General features: G+C 34.6%; 1 protein-coding gene across 2 annotated transcripts; it reads right to left on the reverse strand.

The window, feature by feature from the left end:
- Window positions 1-894: 894 nt before the first annotated feature.
- Window positions 895-20,850, reverse strand: LOC132562292 (serine/threonine-protein kinase 3-like). 2 transcript variants are annotated; one of them, XM_060227032.1, is made up of 14 exons: window positions 20,767-20,850; window positions 19,351-19,431; window positions 15,433-15,613; window positions 14,354-14,416; window positions 12,304-12,468; window positions 10,480-10,585; window positions 8,683-8,744; window positions 6,979-7,116; window positions 6,240-6,350; window positions 5,990-6,062; window positions 5,487-5,612; window positions 2,963-3,010; window positions 1,586-1,791; window positions 895-1,091 (listed from the first exon to the last, which is right to left on the reverse strand). In XM_060227032.1, exons 1-14 carry the CDS (start codon window positions 20,778-20,780, stop codon window positions 933-935), a joined length of 1,533 nt encoding a protein of 510 aa, XP_060083015.1. In that variant the 5' UTR covers window positions 20,781-20,850; the 3' UTR covers window positions 895-932. The 2 variants fall into 2 exon arrangements, with proteins under 2 accessions (XP_060083015.1, XP_060083016.1); XM_060227033.1 differs by lacking the exon at window positions 2,963-3,010 and having other exon boundaries at window positions 20,767-20,843.
- Window positions 20,851-20,899: the final 49 nt, after the last annotated feature.

The raw sequence follows: 20,899 nt of genomic DNA on the forward strand, positions 1-20,899 counted from the left end.
ACACAGCAATTATCCAGAGGATCCATTGGAAGCTCTCAGACACAGCAATTACCCAGAGGATCTATTGGAAGCTCTCAGACACAGCAATGACCTGGAAGCTCCATTGGAAGCTCTCAGACTCAGCAATGACCTGGAAGCTCCATTGGAAGCTCTCAGACACAGCAATTATCCAGAGGATCCATTGGAAGCTCTCAGACACAGCGATTATCCAGAGGATCCATTAGAAGATCTCAGACACAGCAATTATCCAGAGGATCCATTAGAAGATCTCAGACACAGCAATTATCCAGACACAGCAATGACCTGGAAGCTCTCAGACTCAGCCATCAGCTGGAAGCTCCATTGGAAGCTCTCAGACTCAGCAATTATCCAGAGGATCAATTGGAAGATCTCAGACACAGCAATTATCCAGAGGATCCATTAGAAGATCTCAAACACAGCAATTATCCAGAGGATCCATTAGAAGATCTCAGACACAGCAATTATCCAGACACTCCACTGGAAGCTCTCAGACTCAGCCATCAGCTGGAAGCCCCATTGGAAGCTCTCAGACATAGCAATCATCTACAAAGGTCTCTCCTCTATGCCAATGGACAACAAAAACACAAGCCTTCATGAGAGGCTGAGAGACACACAGCAAACAACCACAACATTCTTCACAAGAGGCCAACAGACACACCCATCACATTCTCCTCTAGAGGCCTGCAGACACACCAATTACATTCTCCTCTTGAGGCCTACAGACACACCCATTACATTCTCCTCTAGAGGCCCACAGACACACCCATTACATTCTCCTCTAGAGGCCCACAGACAAAAGGCTGACACAAACTTCCACTGAAGGCCTTTGGACACACGACCAACAGCCGAGACAGTTGTTGATAAAGGCCAGCATGAGTTTATAATCATTTATTAACATTTTCTGAATCTGTTTAAAAGTTATTCTGTCTTTTTTTCTTGGCATCAATTGCTTCAAGAATTGGTTGACGCTTTGCTTGATATCTTGCACGCAACTCATCAATTTCACGTTCCATTTCAGGATCTAGATCAGACAACCTTTTCTCTAAATCTTCATAAGCTAGGTTTCGTAACTGAAAACAGAATGAAATTAACCATAACTTAGTTACCAAACTAGCATCATTATCATTCCTTGAATTCGTAAATCATACAATATATAAAATTCACAGATTCATGTGAAGTCAGTTCTAAAAAAATTCTGACAGTTTGTTAAAACTTATTTGTTAAGTCATTGTATTTATTTTCCTTAAAGCCTATGTAACCAACACATTATTTCTGCCTCAAAGTCAATGAATAGTTTTTTACAGGTTAATGGAGAAATGTTGACTATTGATTCTACTAATAAGTGAGCAGACTTATTACCAGGCATAAACTAATTGTAAAAAAAAATAGTTATCTGATCCCCACTATTAAATGTATGCTTTAGCAAAATATTTGTTCAAAAGAATTTTACTAAATTTCTGAATGTCTTTCATCACATGAGCAGAATTGACCAATTCCCTGTAAATATATCAGTTGTAAGATTTGAGTTTTGTCACAGTAATTATACACCCACAGCATAACTTACAAATTCAAAATCTCCATCAATGAAAGAGCGTTGGAAGTAGTGAGGCGGAGTGACCTGTTTGGGCTGTGAGATAGGTGACTGGACAGGAGGTGGAGCTTGAGTTGATGGACGAGTAGCCGCAGGCACCTTGTCCTGTTCCTTCTTCTCAAAGTGGTCAAGAAATGCGGGTCGATATTTGTCTTTTCCTCCTTGGTCAGTGTCATGTCCTGTAAATACAAGCGTACAACCAACATTAAATGATCTTATGTAAAACACTCATAACTCAGAGTGGGACAAAATTGACAGTATTTCAAACTCAGAGTGGGACAAAATTGACAGTATTACAAACTCGGAGTGGGACAAAATTGACAGTATTACAAACACAGAGAAGGACAAACCTAGAGTATGACACTGTAACAAACTTGAAATATGACAAACTTGGAGTGAGACAAACTAAGATTATGACAAATTGCTTTTGTAATATTTTACCTACAATGTATATGGGACAATAAAATACTGACAATAGATCAACAACACAAACCACATTTTTTTACAGAACATAACTTTTTTTACTTCATGATCTGGTTTAGACCTATTACATCATACGTTTTACTTGTAACAAACCTTGAGTCTTTGTATTTTTTCTACATATTTTGACAGCTGTTTTAACCAGTGAAATACAGTTAGTAACAGGCAATCAGATTTAATGAAACCTGCCACATGCATTTAGTAGCAAACAAATGTAAAGATGAGATAAGTACTGCCATGTGCAGCTATTTAGCAAACTGCTGAAGGTATGGAGACAAATGTTCACAGACAATTTCTAATTGAGTATGATAAATCAGGGCTCAAGAACAGTAATTTGATGACTTTTGTTGTGACAGAGAAAGTTGTGACAGATTAAAATTGACATTCAACAGGAAGAGATGCGAAGACAGCATTGGGTTGCATTGATGTAACTCCATCCCATAATCTATTTTTCAAATGATCCAGATTGACCTTTGAACTTCTTTGATCTTGGTCAATAACTACCAAAATCTAAATATTATTAATGTGAAGAACTTGATGTTGTGACACTACAGTATGAATATGAACTAACTTTTCTTAGGAGAGTGGAGAGTTGGATTTTTGAGATATCTTGTACACAAGCTGTGTTCTACGAAGACACACTGGTGCTCACCTACAAAGTGTTTGTTTATCCCTTTAAGGTATGTAAAAATAAAAAGATTAGATACTGATGATTTCAGTCACAAGGAGGAGAAAGAAAACCTCAGATGGGTTGAGAAAGTAACTTATCATAAAATCATTGAAGAGAGTTAAAGGGAACTAACAAGACAGTAGTGGTCAATATATGATAGACACATAGAATAGCAGAGAAAATGAAGATACAACATTAACCTTGGTCACATTTTCTGACAAGTGAGCTAGCATAGCCACTATCCACCCCTGTAAATATACCAAATACAATGTTAAGGAGAATTCAAAAGTGAGAATTATCAATTTCATAAATAATTTTATCACATTACCAACCCGTTTTCCCATGTCATAATAATGGTAATACACATGTGTAATAAAGGTTTGGGGTCTGCTTATTGGTCAAAACCGTGGGAACGTATTCATACGCCCGCGCACGTACTAGTTTTATTTACTACGACAACAAACTGTAGTAAAATAAGGCTGACCAGATCAACATTGGCGACACAGTTTTTATTGATAAGAAGGGGACTGGTGTGGTGAAGGAGATAATCCCACGGGGGTTTGCTGTATTTTATAATGTTGAATTGTGTGGGATTGACTTTCAAATTGAGCTTGAGCGCGATCGTATTGAAAAGGTGGTAGATCCCTCCCAACAGCAGATGACTGCTCCGGATGCCGGTCCTGTTGCCCCTGGACCAAGTCGTTTCCTTTCAGTCAGAGAAGATGAGGTGGGAAGTTTATATAGGATCAATCAAACAAGAATACGTTGAGCAAAACTTTTGATTCACAAAAACAACCTCAGCGAATCTGAAAAGCTATCATTGAAAGTGACAGTGATTCGTAGTAACTGAAGCAGTTAGGCCAAACCTGATTACCCGTGATGACGAGGCGAGTGACGTCACGTTACCAATATCAATTGAATTTCCAGAAGATTTTTTTTTTTGTAATTTTTAAAAGTTATTTTGGCATTAAATAGAATTTAAATGCTTTACTTTGTCGATATTATTTTGGAACATAACAATCTCTTATTCAATCATTGAAAAAAGGTACTATTTGCAACACGGATGGATAAAACTATGATTGCTGTGCATTGGTTTTGACCTCTATAGAAACAGCTGATTGCATAGTGGAAGTAAATCGTAGTTTTCTGGCGATTTTTCCATTTTAATTGGTTATGAGATAAATAGAATCTTACACTCGTGTCAATGTAGTATGGAATTTATTAAACTCGTTCAATAAATTCCATAATACATTGACACGAGTGTAAGGTCCTCTACGTATGGCAATGCTACAGTATAACCTTATCAAAGCCAGTCAAGTATCAACAGCTCATGAACTGCCAACTGTTTACTAATATCTTCAATAATGTAAGTATATTACGACTGTCGCCCCTTCTCGTGAAAATATTGTGTCACCTTCATGTAAGCTATTCACCAGCAAGAGATATGCCAGGTTAAGATCATAAATGAGACTGAACTGCAGAATATTTGTCATGTGGAATGGCGGGAAAGGTTTTCAGAACTTCTCCATAAAGCAGTGTAGGTGCTCATATTTCCGGAAATGTTAACTTTTTAAGTATAGGTCATGCCAAAGCAGCAGTGAACTGCATTAAGTTGGCATCCCTAAGCATTATGAGAGCCACCTGGATACTGGCAAAGCCAACATGAAGTGCTAACACCAGGCACTTCTTGTGACTAGAGACAATTCCTGTATGATCTTTATGTAACTAAAACAGTGACTTGGGACACTAAGTGTTTCGTGTGACTAGAGACAATTCCTGTATGATCTTTATGTAACTAAAACAGTGACTTGGGACACAAAGTGTTTCTTGTGACTAGAGACAATTCCTGTATAATCTTTATGTAACTAAAACAGTGACTTGGGACACTAAGTGTTTCGTGTGACTAGAGACAATTCCTGTATGATCTTTATGTAACTAAAACAGTGACTTGGGACACTAAGTGTTTCGTGTGACTAGAGACAATTCCTGTATGATCTTTATGTAACTGTATGATCTTTATGTAACTAAAACAGTGACTTGTTACACAAAGTGTTTCTTGTGACTAGTGACAATTCCTGTATGATCTTTATGTAACTAAAACAGTGACTTGTTACACAAAGTGTTTCGTGTGACTAGAGACAATTCCTGTATGATCTTTATGTAACTAAAACAGTGACTTGTTACACAAAGTGTTTCGTGTGACTAGAGACAATTCCTGTATGATCTTTATGTAACTAAAACAGTGACTTGGGACACTAAGTGTTTCGTGTGACTAGAGACAATTCCTGTATGATCTTTATGTAACTAAAACAGTGACTTGGGACACTAAGTGTTTCGTGTGACAATTCCTGTATGATCTTTATGTAACTAAAACAATTCCTGTATGATCTTTATGTAACTAAAACATGATCTTTATGTAACTAAAACAGTGACTTGGGACACTAAGTGTTTTGTGTGACTAGAGACAATTCCTGTATGATCTTTATGTAACTAAAACAGTGACTTGGGACACTAAGTGTTTCGTGTGACTAGAGACAATTCCTGTATGATCTTTATGTAACTAAAACAGTGACTTGGGACACTACGTGCTTCGTGTGACTAGAGACAATTCCTGTATGATCTCATTTACTGAAAGGTGATGAGATATCAAGGTTATGATGTATATATATATCATAATAATATATTAACATATATCAGCTGAGTGTTGGATTGTGATAGACATACTTTTCATTGTTGAGTCATCGTCTGATGTGTCTTCGTTGATGACCATGGTTCCCAGTTCAGACTCCACCATAGTTCCGGCCTCACTGTTCACAATCACTGTCCCACTGTTGCTAGGCACCAGTGTTCCTACAAGTGAAGTAGGTATATAATCTTAGGTTGGTAAGTAATTACTATTTTTGTATATCATTAACAGCCAGAAAATATTTGTCTGATGTTCCGATGACTACTCTATCTACCTCACCACATGTGCGACATCTTGTACCAGATTTTCCATCCCAGTGTATACAGGATTAGATCTGGACCAAGTGAATTTAAAATAAATAAAAAAAATCAAACAAATTTGGACTTAATAGTAATTCTTACATTGGTAAATCAATATAATAATAATTTATTTTCTTCCTTGTTCATGATAAAGTGTCCTTAATCTACTGATCTGAGACTGAAACAGGACCACTAATTTACAGACCTGATTCTGAAACAGAAACATTTATCATCATACTAACCTACAGATTCTGACTTCATTGTATCATCTCGTTTATGTAACATGGTACCCGAATCAACATCATCTTCTTCTCCCTGAAAAGATTTTAAAAATTAAGAAAACGAACAAAATAGAAGCATCATTGTATCATTGATGAATATCTAAAAGCATTTTTTGCCTTGGGTTATAATACTCTTTGAACATTTAAAAAAAAAGTTATTTTTTCATGTCATCTGCAAAGACCACTGTGATTAAAATTTCTTCAAACTTACTGAATCGTCTCCGTTTGTGGTAACTGATGTTTGGGCGGTGAGAATCTCTTTGGCTTCTTTAATCATATCTTGCAGTATAGTACAAGGCTGGGCATTCTTAATAAATTCATGCTGTAAAGAAAAATGATCCTATAAAATATGTTTCCAGTATCAATGTGTTAGCTTCATCATCTTGCTATTAACAGAGCCAGAATGATGTTAACACTGGGAATTTAACAAATTCATGATGTTTTATAACACAGAAAGAAAATCTTAATTCTATATTCCTTGTTTTTTAAGATGATAATGAAGAATCTCAAGATTTTGTTTCATTTCCATCAGATATTAATGACATTTGCACTATAAACATGTTCATTAGTCAAGTGTAATCAGTCCTGTTGGCCAGAACAGAACTGCTGCGGAGTTATTTACAATGTGAGTACTCACATGGTCAGGCAAGTGACCTTTAACCTTTTCATGTTAGATGGGGTAACTGAACCCCTAAATTCTAAGTGAAATGCCAGTGTATTAACACTGCACCACTCTGAAGTTTATTTCAGAAAAATACTCAGTACAAATAGAGTTTAATATTGAAAATATAATTGTTCATCCTTGTTAAAGGAAATCTGTTAGATATCTGGTTCTGTAAAAATTTCAACATTTTCCTTCCAGGAAATGATGATCCTTGAAGATTGCCTGATAAATCCAAACAAATTGTGTGTTAATCTCGTATAAAGCTGTACAACATATCCAAACATACATTCATAAGTTGTGGTGCTGTGGCTCGCTGTTCAGGATTTTTGATGAGACATTTGGAGACAAAGTCTATAAACTCAGAGGACCATTTATCAGGATTCCTGAAGGAGGGTGGGGGTTTCGTCGGTATCATAAATATTGCCTGTAAAAAGACCAAAAAAAATCCACCTTGTTTACAAAGTGATTAGCACTGAACAAACAGTTACCTACCTACAGTAACAGAGAAAACAGGTAGACATTTTATAAACAAGTTAACTGTTTGGTATTAAAGACATGTTATATGTTATATATCTCAACAATATCATACTGTAAATGTACATATTCCAGAAATCAGCCTGTTTTAGCAATGAAGTAATCTTACACTTGGGCAGTATCATAACAGTAATCCTATATTAGCAGTAATGCTATATTAGCAGTAATTCTATCTTAGCAGTAATTCTATACTAGCAGTAATCCTATATTAGCAGTAATTCTATCTTAGCAGTAATCCCATATTAGCAGTAATTCTATCTTAGCAGTAATCCCATATTAGCAGTAATTCCATTCTAGCAGTAATCCTATTTTAGCAGTAATCCTATTTTAGCGGTAATCTTATTTTAGCAGTAATCCTATTTTAGCAGTAATCCTATTTTGGCGGTAATCTTATTTTAGCAGTAATCATATTTTAGCGGTAATCTTATTTTAGCAGTAATTCTATCTTAGCAGTAATCCTATTTTAGCGGTAATCCTATTTTAGCAGTAATCCTATCTTAGCAGTAATCCTATTTTAGCGGTAATCTAATTTTAGCAGTAATCTAATTTTAGCAGTAATCATCTTTTAGCAGTAATTTTATTTTAGCAGTAATCCTATTTTAGCAGTAATCTTATTTTAGCAGTAATCTAATTTTAGCAATTATCCTATTTAAGCAGTAATTCTATTTCAGCAGTAATCTTAATTAAGCAGTAATTCTATTTTAGCACTTTTTGAACTAAAATTGTTGCACTAATTGTTGCAAAAGTCTATTCTTTAAACAAAGCATTAACTACTTGTAAGCAAATAAAATGATAATGCACTTAGAATTTGTTTATATTTTACAGATACTGTCAGTATCTGTGTCACAAGTAAAAAGTAGTACAACATCAAAGTGATTCAGATCTACTCATTATCGTAAAGGTGTTCTATTCTGAAAAGCAACACCAAGCACTTTATAAAAACCTTCCAGTTCTGGGTTTAGGTAATGCTTATAGCATGTCAAATTTTATCCTGTAATTCATAATGGTATGTCTAAATTTACCAACTTACAATAAATACAAACATTTGATCAAATCTATTGTAATGTACAAAAGTATCACAGTATCTTTATCCATGATTCATGCAGTGATACAGTCTGATATTGAAAACATATCTATATGTAAAAGAACTGAAATCAGAAATATTTTATTTCATATTTTTAATAATTGTGAACAGGAATGAATGGCATTCAACAATACATTTCCTAGAGACCTAACAAAATATGGAGTGAACAATGGGAAATAACTCTGGGTGACAAAACACATCACTAGGCTCAACACCTACAGGTCTGCCTGTCTGTCTGTCTCTGTGACAGTAACACATTACCAGTCTACAACACCTACAGGTCTGTTTGTCTGTCTCTGTGACAGTAACATATTACCAGTCTACAACACCTACAGGTCTGTTTGTCTGTCTCTGTGACACTAACAAACTTACTCTCATGGGATGGATATCACCGTAGGGAGGTTTGCCTTCAGCCATTTCTAAAGCTGTAATACCTGAAACACATAAAACATTATGGATGTTAAGAATCAATATACAATATACTGCAATACAGCATGATTTTAGCTCAATCATTCAATGTATCCATGATTGTACTTACTGGGTAGTAAGATTAGAGCCAGACTCAATGAGACCTAGGTTTAAATGTCTATCAGATCAAGGTAAGAAAAGTACAACTGTGACAATATTTACTGGACAATGTGGACATGTTTACAGAAAGCCTGATATGATATTAATTCTTGGAAAAAAGTGTCGCTATATATCAGAAATATTTGTGGGTGATCTGGCAGCACAGTGGTAGTACATTCGCTGTTTACTTTGCCATCCAAAAAGGTCAGGGGTCACCTGCTTGACCACATGGATTTTCTGTGGTAATTCTGGTTTCCCCCACAAGAAGACTCTTGGCATGCTTACATGCCGGCCAATAAGTGATTAGTATAAGTTGAAATAAACTGTTTCCCTAACCCTTGTTTCCCAATTGTTGTGAAACAAAGTTTGTATTTTTAAATATCATCAAAACACTGTTAGGTACAATTATTTGGTATTATAGCACAGGCAGTATATACCAGACTGTAAATCAAACACAGTGTTAAACTCCTTCAAAATACATATTTTCTAATCACAGAACACAAACTAGAAAAAACCCATTAAGTCTGTCTCCCATTATCTGCAAGGAACATATTATAAAATTGTTATCATTAGACATAATTTGTTTAGTTTTTGCCCCAAACAGCCAAAGTCACATGTACACCATCTTTAAGGGTATAGTATATTGACCAAGGACACAGCTTTATTAACAACAGAATGGACTTCTTCTCAGCTTCTCAAGAAACACAATCCACCAGGAAGCACTGCACTACCCTCTAAGGATCTCCACCTCTGCTTTTGTAGGCTAAAGCTCTACCAACTGAGCTATTGTAGCCCCCAGTAACAACTAGACTCTGATATTTAACACATAACCTTGGCCCATCATGGTAAGGACTACTTGTTTACTAGTTCTGAGATAAAAAAATTAACCTTGACCTTTAATAATACCTTCCCTAATTTTATTTTTCAGAAGAAATATTTAGTAATTTTAAGGTAACAATGACTTAATAACAGTCTTTCAAGTTAATCATATCCAAAGTCCCTTTCACATTAAATTTTTACCTCTGTAAATTTTGTATGTCCTAGCTTCTTTAAATCATCCATAAACTCATGTTCAATCAATAAAATTCATTATCATTTCACAATAATTTTGATATTATATCTCAGATACTGTTCAACTCCATCCTTAAATATTTTGAATGTTTGAAAGCATTTCTTCAACTTTATAATAGATTCTTGACTGGATGATACTCCAAGGTGATGGATCCTTGCACTGTGCTGTAACACTACGAAATTGTCTGTGGACAGTTTTTTCCAACTGCTGGATATCATCATATTGATTTATAAATTAAATTAAACTTGATTTGAGATAACACTTTTCAAATTTTCTCCCATTTTACAACATTCATTCACACAAGTATAATGCAACTTGAAACTCTCACTTCAGACTATCGATTCCACAGAATGTAAAATCCTATATAGCTAACAAAATAAAAGGTTTTAGATCTAACTCGAAAAGCATGGTGTTGAAAAAAGTTCCCATCCCTGTTACTTACCTAAACTCCATATATCAGCTACACAGTCGTACCCTGTTACTTACCTAAACTCCATATATCAGCTACACAGTCGTACCCTGTTACTTACCTAAACTCCATATATCAGCTACACAGTCGTACCCAATCTCCTGTATAACCTCTGGTGCCATCCAATACGGTGTACCTATCACAGTGTTTCTTTTGGCCATTGTGTCCTATAGCAACAAAAAAGTATATAATACTGGTCTAGGAAACGTCGTTAATAATTTTAAAACATTTTCTGAACGACAAATAACAAATCAAGTTTCATCAAGGATAATTGGGGTTTCGTGTAAACTGAATTGTAAAAATAATTGTCGTAGGACAACAGCACACAATTTTTAAGTGAACATCTCAAGTGCTTTAGACTAATTGTTTGACAGCAACAGCAGATATAAAAATTTGAGATGGCCATCTGTCAGCCATATTGTTTTTCTAATCAATCTCAAAATTACAGTATTTCTTTTCTCCTCTCTCCTACGTTTTTGCTCTTAATGAACATTCCTTTGCAGAAATAGTGATGATAATCTTCTTTACCTGCTAATCCAAAATGGCCACCTGGAAGCCATTTTGTTTTTCTGATCAGTTCCTAAATCAAATGGGCACAGGTAGAGACCAAAGGAAGCATATGTATGAAATTTGAGAGATCCATTCAGTACTTCTTAAAAAATATCAATAACAAAAACTGTGTATGGAGATGGACGAACAGAGGGATGAAGGACCACGGACCATGGATGTAGGGCGATTTGAATAGTCCACCATTTGACGATGACGAGCTAGAAATACAAGATGACCACTTGTCGGCCATTTTGTTTCCTGATCAGACCCAAAATCAAACAGGCACAACTAGGGACCAAGGGAAACCTACATATGAAATTTATGAACAATCCACCAGGCATTTCGCAAGAAATAGCAATAACAACAAGGGCTGCCAGAGACGGACGGGTTGTGCTCCCTGTATGGGACAAAATTTAAGTATGAATAAATACAAAAGGCAATAAGAGAGTGTTATGATTCTTGCACACTGCCTGTCTTGTTGTGATCTATCTACCTATGAAAGTTCACGTAGACACCTCTTATAAATTTGTTTTATGCTCTGGACAAAATTTAAGTATGAAAAATATCAAAGGGTAATAACTCCTAAATTATACAAAAGAGACTGATGGTTCTGGTGCACTGCACTTCTCCTTGTTGAGATATATGAACATGTGAAGTTTTATGTTGATACCTCTTACAGTATTTGTGATATGCATTAGATAAAAGTATAATGGACAGACAGAGAAACAGTTAAACAAATAGGCCACTATATGCTCTCCCTTCTGGTAACATAAAAATTGTTTATGGATGGAATGGTGATGACAGACCACTAACATAGTCCAATTTGAATAGCCCACAATTAGATCATGTTGGACTAAAAGTAAGTGGTAGCAAACTGAAAGTGTTAATTTACAGAATTCAGATGCTAGCACCCAACTCAAATCAAATACAAAATGGTTACTATTGGCTACCACTTGGAAATCATTGTTAACTGGGAATAACAGCTCCATTGCCTGTGGGTCAGACAGTTAGTCTGCCAGTTTGGCACAACTTTTCGAGTTCTCACCATTAATTACCCTTGAGCCCAAAGTCTGCCAGTTTGGCACGATATTTTGAGTTTTCACCTTTAATTCCCTTGCCACTCCAATGTCTGCCAGTTTGACTTTTGGGAGTTCTCAACATTAACTGCCCCTCCATTCTGAAGTCTGCCAGTTTGGCAGGACTTTTGGGAGTTCTCAACATTAACTGCCCCTCCATTCTGATGTCTGCCAGTTTGGCATAACTTTCAGAGTTCTCACCGTTAATTGCCTCGTCACTCCGAAGTCTGCCAGTTTGGCATGACTTTTAGAGTACTCACCGTTAATTGCCCCGCCACTCCGAAGTCTGCCAGTTTGGCATGCCCTTCTGTGTTAAGGAGGATGTTTCCAGCTTTGATATCTCTGTGGATTTTCCGCCTTGAGTGAAGATACTCCAAACCTTTCAGTGTATCAAACAAGATGGTGGCTATCTCATCTTCAGATAACTGTAAGACAAATACAGAGAATGACACACAAGATTACACACATACTGATGATGAAATCACAAAATCACAAAACAGTTAATATTCTTTTAACTTAAAACACTTTCTGTTTATACATTGATATCATAGAAGGCAGAAGCAATTTTGATAAATAAATGTATATGTCCAAACAGGCTATAAAATTCAAAATAATTATTGTGTTCTATAAAAAACTAACATACTAGTTCCTTTCAAGACAGGAATGGTTCCTTAGTTAACAAACCTACTTCAGTAAATGTTCTCAGTAAAAATAATTGGAATCAACATGAATTTATTGGGATGAACTGTTCATCACACATGGCACATTTTGTGTAGTAGAAACATATTCATATTGAATGCTGAAAAGCTTTACAATACTTGTTTTTTACAGACAACCGAGTGTTAGAAACCAACGTTATTAATGGTATGCTTTTTGCTTGTTTATGTTACATATTGTTCTAATACCCTGTATTCCATTAAAACTGTTTACATGATCTCAAGGAGTTTGAATTAGCAAGGGTTTACTGTATTTAAATATAATACAGTACATAATGACACAAAATGTCAAAGTCTAGATATTGTCAATAACATTAATTGTTCCTTGTATTATCATAGTATACTATGTACAGTACACGTCAAGTGGCATAAATATGAAATTTCATGACACCCAAAGTAATTTTCAGTTTTTGAAGTGACATAAGATTCACCCCACAAACTTAATTGCCCACTTCTACCAGAGACCTAATGATAACACTGTCTCCCAGATGGTTGTACAGTGTGTATGTTCAGTGAGGAAACCTTTTGTAGCTTGCCATATTATCATAGGAACTGGACGTTCACACTTGTCTGACTTCTGTGCATTGCTAATGAGAAAATATTATGAATACATCAACACAGTGTCAAGGTATGGGGATGACTAACATATGTTAAATGGTCAGATGATGTATGAAAATATCAGTTTTGAATCTTATATCAATTGAAAGTGTCAGAAGAAAACATAATTTCGTTTTTTCATAAGCAACTTATAGCAGATCCAATTTCAAAAGATGTCCCATGTCTTTTGGGATATGTGTGTTAATTACCATATTTCCCAGGTTATAAGCCACACCAGTATATAAGCCGCAGAGCCTATATTTACCATTTTCAAAATTTGATCCTCATATATACCACACTGGAATATAAGTTGCACCTTTACTTCATTCTAGCAACATATCATGCATCTAGACCTTTTAGTTTATGAGTAGAAATTGATTAAATGTTTGAACAAATTTGACCCCAGTGACCTTGAATGTAGGTCAAGGTCATTTCTTCTGGCAAATTTTGTCAAGCTTCATCAAAGGAACATACCACACAAATATCTTTGGACAATTTTAGAGAATTTACAAGGCAAGAAATTTATGACAGGCGCCATGTTGTCGCAGTATAATGACAGATAATAAAATCACCAACCAGCAGGCTCTTATGTTATGGGAGTATACAGTCTCATACTAGTGTACTGGTATGCTTCCCAATTTTTGTTTTATCCTGCCCAATTTTTTTTGCATGCACATATAAGACACACAGGTATATAAGCCAAACACCTAACTCGTGAGGAAGAAAGGTGTGGCTTATAATCAAAAAAATAGATCTTCCACCCTTAGAAAATCAAAGAACATAATTTTTGAAAATATGTTTAAACTTCCATTTTAGGAAGTAACAACCCTTGTTATTATAATACATTTTAAGAAATTCCTGACAAGTCCCTTTGGTTATGTTGTATATCAGAAGATGCAGGCCTATCACCAGTTAAATGATTGACCCCGACGTTAAGAATACTGTTTTGTTGTATATTGGTAGATACAAAGCTACAAACAGCTACTCCTAACCTTACCGTTTTATTGCGAAGTCTCATTATGTCAGATACAGAGCCAGCTCCACAGTACTCCATCACAATCTGTAGAGAAAATGTAGGAAACTTCAAAGCATTCAGGGTGAAAGCATTATTTGGTTTAGAGTGCAATATTTAACACTCTTGTTCACACCAGTAAACAGGCAGTGAGTATACATTCATGTAATACTGGTGTTCCTTTTTTCACAGAAATAAATTGAAATTCAAATTGATATCATATAAAGTTTCACTTACTTAAAATGGCCCAAACATGGTGCTTTTGGCAAATTAATGTAGAAACAATAAGTTCAACCATAGCCGCTAAATGATTTTACCACTAATTAAAAAAATTGGTATGTTTACAGTATTCAAATAAAGTCTTCTGGGTACAATTCCTGAAATCTAAAGACATTATTTTTTAATGTTCTTCGAAACATGTTGAAATCAATCTATTTGTTCACATATAATTTAAATTCAAATTAAAATGCATTCATAATATTCCTCTTTCTGGCCCTTCAATACAGCAAGAAAATCAATACTTACTATAATATTCAATTAAAACAACTGTTCTGTAATAGTTACCCATAGATCTGTTTTTGTAGTAATTGTTACCCATAGATCTGTTTTTGTAGTAATTGTTACCCATTGATCTGTTTTTGTAGTAATTGTTACCCATAGATCTGTTTTTGTAGTAAATGTTACCCATTGATCTGTTTTTGTAGTAATTGTTACCCATAGATCTGTTTTTGTAGTAAATGTTACCCATTGATCTGTTTTTGTAGTAATTGTTATCCATAGATCTGCTTTTGTAGTAATTGTTACCCATAGATCTGTTTTTGTAGTAATTGTTATCCATAGATCTGCTTTTGTAGTAATTGTTACCCATAGATTTTTTTTACAGTAATTGTTACCCATATATCTGTTTTTGTAGTATATCTTACCCATATCTCTGTTTCGTAGCGCTTGATACCCATAAATACGTTTTTGTAGAGCTTGTTATCCATAGATCTGATTTGTAGTATTTGTCACCCATAGATCTGTTTTTGTAATAGTTACCCATAGATCTGTTTTGTAGTACTTACCCATAGATCTGTGTTTTTGAAGTAGCTGCCATAGTATTTGACAATGAAAGTACTGTCACACTGCTGCATAATGGAGATTTCCTTAATGATCTCCTGTAAGTCGGTATCCACTGGGACCTGTTTAATGGCCAGGACCTGGCCCGACTCCTTGTGGAGTGCCTTGTATACACTGCCATAGGACCTGGGTGTGACATATAACAATCATTACTGCCAGATAGCATAAAAATCTGTAGGGATGATTGGTTTTTTTTTCAAAAGAATACTGATACTGTTTTCTAATGTCATTAATGACAGTTTAATGATCTATTATTAAAGACAAATCCCAAGTTGATAGCAGATTTGCTTTGCAACTAATAAAGGTTAAAAAAGAACCTATTTTAAGAGAAGTTTTAATTCAGTCAATTTCTTTATCTTTTTCTGTTGTTTTAGCAACATTAATTCAACAAAAACAGTCAACCATTCTTGAATCAAATATGCACTATACATACATGTGTATGTGTCTAAACATGGCAATACATTGTATTAGGATGATATTTGTAAATAAGTTATACACTGAATGATGCAAACAAAAGAAAACCAGAGAAGCATGTTTTGGGTTGAGGAAAAAACCATTTCCAAAAAAGCAGACAACTAAAAATGCCACTACAAGATGGTGCAATGGGATTCCTGAAACTAACAGCCTTTTCTACCTCCAGCCACTGAAGAGGGGTTGAGATAGGGGAATTAACTCCCACTCTTGAATGGAAGAGGGCACTTACAGTAATTCATTTTTCTACTCTTGGACAAAGAATAGCACACAAGCCTTAAGGCTCCTATATAATGTATCTACTTAAGTATGGACCCTGATAACTCTTACCCCTCGCCCAACTTGCCCAACACGTCGAACACCTCCTCAGGGGGTCGGGTGAGGTCATCCTCTTGTAATTTCTTTAGGGGGTCACTACGGAACACAAAAGGACAAGCCAAACTAAAAAGGGAAGCAAGTGAAGCACAAGGCAAGCAGCACACAGCCAGGCTTGTATCAATGGTGGACAATAGTCATCACTAAATCACAGTCAAGGCGTTGTCATCTACAGCCGCACAATCTTCACAATACAAATATGACAGTCAGCTTTACTTCTGACCAGATCACTAAATTATGTTTTCATTTATCTCCAGTTGTCAGTCAATACTGATATCAGAATTAATAATAATTTAATTATTGCTATTGTTAAGAAATGACGGATGACTTTTAGATGCCACAACCTTGACTGTTAGTGATGTCATAGAGTGTGCCTTCTCTTCTGTCTGGCCTATAGAATTCTACAGCACAACCTTCTGCTGGTACCTGTTACACACAGCCATAATAGTTCACATAACATGAATTAAGCAACTTCTGAAAACTCAAAGCAGCACCAGTCTGAACAATGAAATAACAGTTTAGTCTTTTATGCAATTGTGAATGTGAGATGGAAAGTCAATCTGATTTTCACTTTAATTTTTTTAGATATGTTGTAATGTTTATAATTAAAATATGACTGATACAGTTACATATTCAATCCTTCTGAAAATAAAACCTGGTTTGTGCTGCTTTATCAGGAAAACACATGTTCATGTGACATTATAGCTGTATCTAAACAAGACTGAATTGATTCTGGAAGGAAAATGCACAATGCTATTTTGGGCAAGATCACAAATACATAATCACCATTAAATTCAGCTTGCATTAGTAATTGTGGATATGACATAACACATACCATGCATAAGCGCAATGATATCCAATGAAATAAAGGATGGGTGGATAATTTATCATACTGGATATGATAAGTATCACATTTCTTAAAAGGTATTTAAGTAGGGGCACAGGCAGATTTCAATTAATAATACACATACAGGTTTTTGACATAATGTTGATTTAAGAATGAGGGTCTAGAAAATTGTACTGAAAAAAGCGGTGGGTGGTGTAAGTTTGTGATTTGAATATACTGTCATCTTGTTGTTATTATGCCATGTTTCCATCATTATAAACATTTATTTTATTGTACACTAGTGATGTCATATCCACAAACACTGTACATATATGTACTCTGTATACAAACAACATCATATCCACATGCTAACAACATCAATAGTTATGTAATATGTTCTGAGGTTAAAGGTCAAGGTCAAAACTCTTAAACAAAGATAATTTCTGTCAACTGAAACCTTAATTTCTATTATTTTCATTGAAGAAAGAAAATAAAAAATCTTATATTGATACCATCTGAAACGGCTGTTTTGCAGTCAACAGATGTACAATGGAATTTCTGTATCAGATAAATACTGTTTTAAAATGGGGACGCTTTTGCATAACCAGCTTGAAACAAGCTATGATGATTCCAGACTTGTTCATCAATTCATCATAAATGAATGCACCTGCACTGGATGTTGGAAATGTTTACATGTTAAGTTCAAACTGCAAATTAAAGAGCCTATATTTTCTGTCACACATGAAGAAATAAACCAATAATAAAACTTCTTCCATTTTCACCTGTACTTAATTAGTAGCGAAACATATCTGTAAATATGTGCACTGTCCCTGCTTTATACACAAAATCTGAAAACTAATGATATTCAGCTAATTAATTTCCAACAGGTATGGCTTGTTGTCCCCTCAAATTGCATGTGCCAAATATTCTGCAGTCCAGCCTCAGTGGCGACCTGTGCCTGCTTGTAGGTTCAGTTGGTCCAACTATTTCAACCCTTTTCACCAAAGTGAACACAGTGTCCCACAATTTATTTTTCACCCCCAGTGAGGAAACATTCTTGCTGTTCAGCTTACAATTGATCTCACCTGTTATTCGCTCAACACTTACTTTTGACTAAAGTAATGAGTTACGGAAATTCCTTTTATCTTAATGAAAAAAGAAAGTAAAAAAGCATATAGATATGATTCATTTCTAACTATATAGTTTGTTCTTTTTAAAAACAAACTAATCAAAACAAAAGAATGCAGTAGTATTAATTTTGATTTACATTTTCATATGTTTATAGCCTGATGATTCTTGCTGGAATTTCTTGGTCTATTGTTTTAGTAGTCAGCCAGTGTCATTTTACTGACAAACGCTTCTTACAAACACCATTGATACATATTTGTACTTGATAACATTGATCATTATACCTGTCATTCCATTTATGCTGATTAATTAATATAAGTCAGTGATCAATCAGCGACTTATTTTCATAAATATATTGCTAAATACCATGGGTCTCAAAATATAAAATTCAAGTATTTTCAAGAATTCTATGAGCCCCATTAAAATTCTATGAGTACAGGACTCAGATGTAAATCTTATAACTGATAAGTAGCTATATGCTAAAATAAATCTCTACTTTAATCCTTCTTAGCAAAAAGTAATATTATTACATATACGAATAACAAAAAAACTCAAGATGCAAAATCTTCACTGCTAAAACAGTATTTTGTATAATACCACATACATACTATCTTTATCAACTACACACGGGATGAACACAACATACTGGCATGCAAGTTATACAGAAAAGATGCAAGATGAAGGCAAGTGTCATATTAACATATGTACATAACAGGTATTTTGGTCTATATATACATTGTACCTCCAGGTCAAACAAACAGTTACTCTGTCAGTATTATTCTAAATATTTTTGTTTTGTTTTTGCAGTACAACAAAATTTTAAGAAATGGGAAACTTACATGATTTAAGTTACATTTAAACAAATTCTTTCATGAAAAAGAATGTTGAATACTATTAGACTTCTGATTGTTTGACCATCTGGTAATATAAAAAATGAACAACAAAGATAACAAATGCAAGCTGAAATGTGATTGCACAATTGCAACCTATACAGGAAGGGCAGAGCCAACAGCAGGCACAAGACTGCGAGTAACCATAGCAACAGGTGCCTGTCAAATCTTACCCTCGTCCTATTTTACAAATAATATCAAACACTTCGTCAGGTGGTCGCGCCAAACTTTCATCACTTAATTTTGTTAACTCACTGCGCATGAAAAATAAAATATATCATTAATAAATATATTCTATGCATTAAAATGTCTTTATAAAAGATAAAGTTAGCATATAGCTAATTGTTTAATGTAAAAAAGTTTTAAAATGAAGACCTGTAGATATACATATACATTAACTTAATATTTCTTACCATCGTACTTGACCTTTAATTCGGAGGAAATCATGATCAGTTGAAAACTTGACACCAATGACTGATAATACCTAACAAACTGATTACATGTCTGGCATATATTTGATATAAATTTCAGAATGCAAGGTTTCTTTGTAGCATATAAGTATACCATAAGAAACCAAATATTATTTGTTATCAAGCACATGTATACATGTATGAATATATCCCTGGTAGTGCTTGATAAAGTGTACAGTGTACTGTGTTGAGTTCAACAGTGACAATTCTTTACCAGCAATACATATACAGTTTTTAAAAACAACTGGATATTGAAGGACTTGAAATTCTGCTCCCATGCCGATTACTTTTTAGACCTTATTCTAGATCTCTTAGACTTCATGGTGATTTGTGGATTTTAATGATGATACTAGCTCTGCAAAGCTAAGAGTGAACAAAGAAATATGAAAAAGTAATCATCTTATAATCACGGATTGAAAGTTTCAGGAATATCTATCATGGTGAAATGAATATCTTTATAGGAAACATTGATTTGATGGAAGTAAATTGAGTTTTTACATAACTTAATTGTAAGACTTTTAATTTCAGATATATAAGACTATTAAATGTATAAAAATAGTAAAATCCAGAAATAAATGAGTTTTATGAATTTAACCTTGATTTGTATTAAAGGTTTTCTGCAAGTATTTCTAACTAGTTACTTAATGCACTTTATGACCTTTTTATGACTTACCTGTGCATCAATGTGTCCGAGTTGTGGTGATTTTTATCTATAGAGTTGAGAAGACACATTTGAGAGAGATGTAACGCGTCAACTCAACTCTTTGGACTAAAGTCTACCTGATAAATATTCACCACTATATATCGGTATACATGTATCTAGTAATTCTGCTTCGATGTTCCCCCGACCGGATGTCCATCCAAATGATTCCGTGTTTTACAAAAGAATTTAATTAATTAATTGTGTCTCGTTGGAAGCAAGTGAACCTTGTTTGTCCTTTAAGAAATCAATGTGAACTTATATCAAATATAGATATAAATATGAGGTTAACAGGTTAACAATATCATCTTCGATGCTGCAATGCACTCTCTGTACATGCATCTTAAAATAACCCTCAAAATTTACGCTCAACTGATACATAATTGAAAAAAGATTCATCGTCAGTAAGAATTACAAACCTTTGACTAGTCATTTTCTGTATTATATACCGAGTTCTGTAAGTACTTCTTCATGGAAAATCAAACAAATGAACAAATAAATATCAATAACGTTGTTTTTCTTCTTCCGGAAACGGGAGAACCTTCAAGATCA

The sequence above is a fragment of the Ylistrum balloti genome, unplaced genomic scaffold (assembly GCF_031769215.1).
Source record: "Ylistrum balloti isolate Yb309-2 unplaced genomic scaffold, AGI_CSIRO_Ybal_v1 Utg371388, whole genome shotgun sequence".
Lineage (NCBI taxonomy): Eukaryota > Metazoa > Mollusca > Bivalvia > Pectinida > Pectinidae > Ylistrum > Ylistrum balloti.